Source organism: Gobio gobio, assembly GCF_949357685.1.
Source record: "Gobio gobio genome assembly, chromosome: 25".
NCBI classification, from domain to species: domain Eukaryota; kingdom Metazoa; phylum Chordata; class Actinopteri; order Cypriniformes; family Gobionidae; genus Gobio; species Gobio gobio.
This window is the reverse complement of record NC_137121.1, coordinates 19,262,101-19,269,541: the sequence shown is the minus strand read 5'-3', so window position 1 is coordinate 19,269,541 and position 7,441 is coordinate 19,262,101. Positions and strand designations below refer to the sequence as shown.

The window sequence follows — 7,441 nt, the reverse complement described above, 5'->3', positions numbered from 1 at the left end:
AATCCGGTCGCTGGATTCGCATCACGTGATCTTCGAAATCACACTGGCTACGAAATTTGAAATGTGGAAACAGGTCGCAAGGGCCAGTTATTTATTGTGAACAGACAGCACTAAAATTAATAAATATAACCCCAGAGCTGCAAACGAACAGTAAGTATTTTAGCTGTACCAAATGTTTATCATCTGTTTCAAATTAGAATATCATCGGTGATCAAACCGTATGTTTATGTATTGGTTAGTTATACGATAAAAATGGCTCGTTTTATTGAGTAACGTTCGTTTTATTTCATGTATTTTAAACTGCGTTTGGGCTCTAATGTACTTGTTGGTGTTTCAAACGTGTTGTAAGTAAAAAGTGTAACCAAATTAACTGTAAACTGATGTTGGCAGGACTTTGGCCTCCATTTGTTTTCCTGGCTGAAGATGGCATCCCTCTCTAGCAGTGGTAATGACGTTTTATTTGATCACAATATTATGTCTAAACTAACCTTGCAAAAAAGTACCGTAGTAATACTGTGGTACTTGCCAGAAGAGGGAAAAAGGGAGAAAAAAACAGTAAAATAGTACATGTCATAAACACCACAGTATTTGTACTTTTTTGTAAGTGTAGTATAACAAGACAAAGAAAATGAACACTGATCTGGCACATTTAAACATATTTGAATGTATAATTTTATCAGTGTTTTGTGTCTGTGTTTTACTTCTAGATTTTGTTTCACTGGCTGAGGAGAAATTTGACTTTGACGTTTCATTGTCACCTGCGAGGTTTGTTTTAATATATTTAAGGCAGTGGTGTTATTGTTAACTAAAGCTATTAAAAAAATGTGTTAATTGAAATAAAGCTAAAATAAAATAAATTCTAGATGGTAAACTTAAAAAAAACTAAAGTAAGCATGAAAACTGAAATTACTATTAAAATAATTGAAAAAAAAAAACTAAACCTTACATTAAAAAGAAAATTGAAAGCTATTTCAACAAAATAAATACTATAATAATATTAATACTAAAATAACAGGTCAGTTCAGGCAATACATTTAAGTCCCATAACCATATACAATATGAATTATAATGTGGCTTTAATATTTTATGATAATGTATATCATTGAAATGTTCTCTCATAGCCCCAAAGGAGATTATGATGTTGAGGATGAGGTGTTCGTGGGTCCAGTTGGTCATAAAGAGAAATGCATTTCTCATGGAGTTGAGATTCACATGAAGGACAGTATGAGCAGCGGTCCGTCTCAGGGAGAACAGTCCAGCTGGAGTCCGCTCACAGGTGCGAAGTTTGATGAAATCTGCAAAGAAGCTCATCTGCTCGCCAGCCACCTGGAGCAAACCATCACAGACTCTGTAGCCGAGAGCAGCGTAGTGTCCTCGTTCCAAGCTGAGGAGACCGAGATGTTTGAGGAGGACACAACTGTCAAACTGAGCATGTTCAGCAAGCCAGCTCACGTTCTGAGTCCCATCAAAAGAGAGACCTTTCTTGTGCAGGACAGCCCGATGAAGCAGCTTCCACCCGCCATTCAGAAGCGAATGCTGAAAGCTAATGGGATGGCCAGGTTTGGCAAGCCACGTCTCAGTACGTCGAGTCCAGTCAGGCCGGCTGTGACGCAGCCGAAGGTGGCTACTAGAGGCAAAGCCATTGTGGCTAGTAGTGGGGTGTTACCCAGCAAACCCACAGCCCAAGGGAACTCACGACTTTCCTCCAGCACAAAACTGCCTGCGGCCACTAAAACTAGGCTTCCTCCTCCCAGCAAAGTATGAATTCTTCTCTCCATTTATTTATATACCGTTACTGTTTGACATATGATATTTATTTTGGGTTTTATTGATGTCTTTCAGAGTAATTTTGGGCTGAAGCTCAGTCCCGGATGTAGAAACACAAGTAGAGCTGGTTCTTCTGAAGACCTTCTCTCTGATACTACCAGTGTTGCTTCTGATGTCAGCGATTCCTCCTTTAACACTAGTTTGCCAGGAAGAAGCAGCATTCCAACCCGGAACAAGGTAAAAGGACCTGTCGTTAGTCATACATCAGTTTAAATGTCAGGGGTCAGCAAGATTTTTTTTTTTTTTTTTAAAGAAGTCTCTTATGCTCATCAAGGCTGCATTCATTGATCATAATTTCAGTAATAGTCTGAAATATTATTACAATTTAAAACAAACTGTTTTCTATTTTGATATATTTTTATTCCAGTGATGCAAAGGTGAATTTTCAGCATCATTACTCCAGTCTTCATAGTCACACGATCCATCAGATATCATTCTAATATGCAGCTGATTTTCTTCTCTATGTTAAAAACGTTCTCTTTATGTTAAAAAATAAAGATTATTATTTTGTTTAAAGGGATAGTTCACCCAAAAATGAAAATTAGCCCATGATTTACTCACCCTCAAGTCATCCTAGGTGTATATGACATTCTTCTTTCAGACGAACACAATCAGAGTTATATTACAAAAGTTCAGGCTTATCCAAGCATTATAATTGCAATAATAGTTGCTCTGTTTTTGAAGTCCATAAAATAACTGTCCATCGAATAACGTGCTCCACGCGGCTCCGGGGTGTTAATAAAGGCCTTCTGAAGCGAATCGATGCGTTTGTGTAAGAAAAATATCCATATTTAAAACTTTATCCAGTAAGGTTCCATTCGATTGCCTTCCATGGAAAAGTGTTGAAAGTTGAAAGTGAAACTCAAGATGCATTCATGACGTCATGACGAGCGGACCTGGTCGTGTTAGTCTTTCGATCGGCAGAGGACCTTTCAACACTTCTTCCATAAATTGAACACGGAAGGTGATCGGCTGGAACCTTACTTGATTAAGTTTTAAATATGGATATTTTTCTTACACAAACGCATCGATTCGCTTCAGAAGGCATTTATTAACACCCCGGAGCCGCGTGAAACATGTTATTTGACGGACAGATGCATTTTTTATGGACTTCAAAAACAGAACAACTATTACTGCTATAATAACGCTTGGATTAGCCTGGACTTTTGTAATATAACTCTGATTTTATTCGTCTGAAAGAAGAATGTCATATACACCTAGGATGACTTGAGGGTGAGTAAAACATGGGCTAATTTTCATTTTTGGGTGAACTATCCCTTTAATGGGTGTAATGGAATAGGTCAACCTGCTTTAATGTTCAAAAAACATATTTTTTTTTCATATACTGTACTTTATTGCAGCTCCTCTATTCCCAGTCTGTATGAAACGCCCTGATTTCTACAAAGCCTCTCCTTCCGAAAAGCTCAGAGTGTTCTGATTGGCCAGCTGAGCCAGTGCGTTGTGATTGGCCAAACACCTCAAGCGTGTCAGAAATGTAACGCCCCTCTCCATAATCACAAGCTTCAGCTTCCAAAGCTTTTAAAGCATTTGTAAACCCACAGTTAATAATAAGTCGTCGGTTTTACCGTACAGATTCTGAAAATGCGGGTAATCGATCTGAACCAACTTTGCATGCATGACTTGAGCAGAATGTTTAAAAGTGGCAAGTAGTCTTTGTAAAGCCTGCGTTGTGCTCTGCCAGGTTCAGGAAGCTGTCCTCTGTAAAAAGAGATGTGCACAAGCTAACGTTTGGGTTGTACTGCTCAGGAACAGCTTTAGAAATAAATCTTAACCTCTGAAACCAAAAACTACAATTCACTGAATCATCGTCTTCTCTCTTTGTGCCATTATGCTAATATTTCACATTGTGACGTGGACGTTTGAGGTAGTAATCTGGGCTTGAATTGTGGCGTTTTAGGCAGGTGTGGATCAGTGTTCGCTGTTAGAAAGAATAAATCGTTTTGAGCTTTGTAACTTTGCAGATCGTATACATGCACAAACGGATACATTACACACTAAAGGAAAAGGAAAACATTAAAAAACATCCTATGACCTCTTTAATATTTATGTGGAAACAGTGATGCACTTTTTCGCAAATAGTTTTTTTTAAACCGCATTTATTTGAAATATAAATATTTTGTATTATTATAAATGTCTTTACTGTATTAATATCTTTCTCATATTTCTTAGCATATCTTTTCTGACACTAGACTTTTAAACTGTAGTGTACATTGTTTTTAAAATGCACAATAGGCATGTTTTGTCATTTAGTGTAATTTACCACTAATGTAGGCGGATGCACGGTTTTGGTACTTGCTCGACAATACAGATTAAAATGTATTTGTTTAAACATTTTTCAATATCATTCAGACAGAATTGCGAGCTCCGTCTGCTCTTAAAGCTCCTTCACTTCAGAACTCTAGAGTTGTGGACAGGAGGAGAAACACCTCCTCCTCCTCGTCTTCTGTGTCCAGCATCAACTCCAGTCTAACTATCTCTCCAGGAAGCAAAGGTTACCTTTCATACATTTGCCATCATCTAATGCCTACTTATAGTTTTTAATAACACTAATAATTGAATAGCTTAAATTAATCTTTAGCCAATTTCAAAATGAGTATCCATTTTTTTTATGCTGTACATTTTAATGTTGTGATGCATAAATCCATTTGAGGCATTTCAAGTAGTTATTTATTCTTTTGCTTTCATTTTTCCTTATGATTTAATTATTTACAAGCCTATGAAGATGTATTTTTGAAAAGAAAATGTGGTTGATTTTGATTAGATCAGTGTATCTACTGCCATCTGCTGGTTATTAACATGTATCAACTCCTTCTCTCGCCAGCCAAACTCAATTCATCCTTGAACTCCAGCACTAACAGCATCGGTGCTCGTTCACACAGCAGTGTGAGCAGGTTGCCGAGTTCTAGCCGCAAATCCTCTGTTGTTACCAGAAACCCAGAGCCCCCCGTCAGCAGACGGACCTCCATCTCTACACAGGGAAGGAGAGCATCTGAACTTCTCCCCAGGCCTGTCAAAGCTACACCCATTAAGAAAACGGACCTATTTCCGCATCCACAGCTTATGACCCCAGTAAAGAATACTGCTAAAAAGACCACTACCAGCATCCCTGCATCTAATGCTAAGATTGGAAGTGCTCTAAGGGGAAACCCTACACTCAAGGTCCCAGTGATGCCAACACCCACAAACTACCTGAAGGGAGTTCGCAAATCCGAGGGTGAGAAAAAACAGAATCATGTTAATGTATAGGAACTATTAGGATGAATCTCACTCAACCTGTCAAGAGCATGTCATGTTTCACACTAAAATCAGAAGAAATTATATATATATATTAAGTGTATGGAAAATTAAGATTTTTAGGACTATCTAGATTTTGTTTTTTTGTTCAATTAAAAACATTTTACCCAAAAATTCTCTTCACCATAATAAAAAAGATTAAGTGAGGGGGGAAATATTTTAAAAAAGAAGAAAAATTTAAATATAAATACCCAATATTTATTATTATTTTTAAATTCATTCTTAATAAACTATTTCACAGACATATATATATATATATATATATATATATATATATATATATATATATATATATATATATATATAATGTATGTGTAAATATTATATTTAAAATAAATAACTATTACAATGAGAATTTGCAATAAAAAAGTGTTTTTTTATTTATTTAATTTTATGAAAATCTCACAATGCAAAAATCTTAATGGTCCTACAAAGAGTTATTTTTATGTTGAATATAATTTCCTAATTGTTTCTGTGAGATTTAACCAGGACATTATTGCATTGTCATGCTAACTTCTATTGATTTTATAGTTTCCTCTTCACCTGACGTTCCTTGTATCATGAAGCCCAAGAAATTATTGTCTGCATGCAGTGTGGACAGGTAATATTTTCTCAGAACATCCTTCCATTTCTTTTAAAGGATTCTCTTAACTCTGATACATGTCTTTGTAGTATTCCTGATAATCTAGTGGGTCCCCCAGCGGGCCTCCTGACGCCCTCGGCTATGGGTAAACTGCGGAGGCCCTCGGCTCTTCCCACCCCAGTCAACCGTCGAATCTCTGGTATCCCTGCTTTCACACCCAAGAGCGTGTCACGCCCGAGTAAACCTTCCCAGATCACAGACCGCTCATCAAACTCTAGCCAAGAGGCCACTGATCCAAGGTGCTACTTTTGGCCCTTAACCTGCCTCCTAAGATACTTCATCAGTTGATCTCAGTTATTCTATAGCTTGTCTCAATCTCTGTATAAGTAGAAATCTAAGTCAAACTGTCTATCTGTACAGCCCAGAAAACATGAAGGAAACTGAGAAACAGGAAGATGAGCAAACCTCAGTGTCAAATGAGGAGACCTGCCCTCCAGCTGACCTCCATCCCTGCTCCTTGGTCTTTAATTTGGAGGATGAGCCTGAAGGACCTCCTGCCTGTGAGCCAGCAGCTGGGGAGAATCCCTCTGAGCCTTCGCCATGTAATCCAGAGCCTTCGTCATGTGATCCAGAGCCTCCTCAGGTTGACATGAAACCCCCAACAATTCCAAACACAGTGGACCTCCAGAAACACCATCTGCTCAAGAACAAAGAGAAAAAGGATGTTAAAGAGGTAAAATAAACTCAATTCGAATGGATTTTTAGATCAAATGTGTGTCAAAAAACATCTGAAAATGTTGCAATTGTAGGTTTTGCTTGTGGACGCACCTGCACCAGCACTTCAGCTGAAAGAGAAGCTGCTAATCGATCTCTCCAACACCCCAGACCTGATCAAATCCTCCTCTGCAAAGCCCTGGGGAGAACAGGTGAGAGGACATTTGATATACACAGTATCGTTCAAAAATTTGGGGTTGGTATGATTTAAAAAAAAGTTTTTGAAGGAAGTCTCTTATGCTCATAAAGGCTGCATTTATTTAATCAAATGTTCAGTAAAAACTGAATTTTCCAAATCATTACTCCAGTCTTCAGTCACATGATCCTTCAGAAATCAATCTAATATGCTGATTTGCTGCTCAAGAAACAATTCTTATCAATGCAATATTTTGGAAACCATCTATATTTGATAAATATAAAGTTCTAAAAAGCAGCATTTATTTGAAATAGAACATTTTAAATATGTTTAATGATTCCAAGCTTTTGAACTGTAGTGCGAAGTCTTATATTGTTTGCATTATTCAAGTATGTATGCTGTTTATCTAAATGATTTATTAATGTATTATCCCCCAGTTAATTGACCTGAGTTCACCTCTTATAAAGTGGAGTCCAGAGGACAAGAAAGAAAATACTAAGAACACGGCTCCACTGATCGACTTGTCTTTTTAGAGGACCTGCAAAATGAACTGTAAACTGTGCCAAGAAAAAATATGAACTGGAGCATTTCAAATGAATCTAACAAGGGAGCTTGGATGCTGCTGTGCTTTATTAGCCTTCGATTGTGACCTTTTTATTTGTTGTCTGTCTTGCATAATTGTATGTAATCATGGTGTTCTGCTGTATTTTAGAAATGAAAGTTGTTTTCCCCTCCCCAAAGGTACAAATAAATGTTACATTTACAATGTCGTCGAAGCTCCTTTTTTAATGTGCTCCTACACAGTA

At 37.3% G+C, this 7,441-nt stretch overlaps 1 protein-coding gene across 1 annotated transcript; it reads left to right on the top strand.

Moving 5' to 3' along the window:
• Positions 1-40: 40 nt before the first annotated feature.
• Positions 41-7,404, top strand: gtse1 (G-2 and S-phase expressed 1). The gene is made up of 12 exons (XM_079810028.1): positions 41-150; positions 391-445; positions 708-765; positions 1,122-1,758; positions 1,843-2,004; positions 4,198-4,339; positions 4,670-5,062; positions 5,674-5,743; positions 5,815-6,024; positions 6,146-6,458; positions 6,535-6,651; positions 7,073-7,404. The coding sequence occupies exons 2-12, from the start codon at positions 424-426 to the stop codon at positions 7,166-7,168; spliced, it is 2,220 nt and encodes a 739-aa protein (XP_079666154.1). The 5' UTR covers positions 41-150; positions 391-423; the 3' UTR covers positions 7,169-7,404.
• Positions 7,405-7,441: the final 37 nt, after the last annotated feature.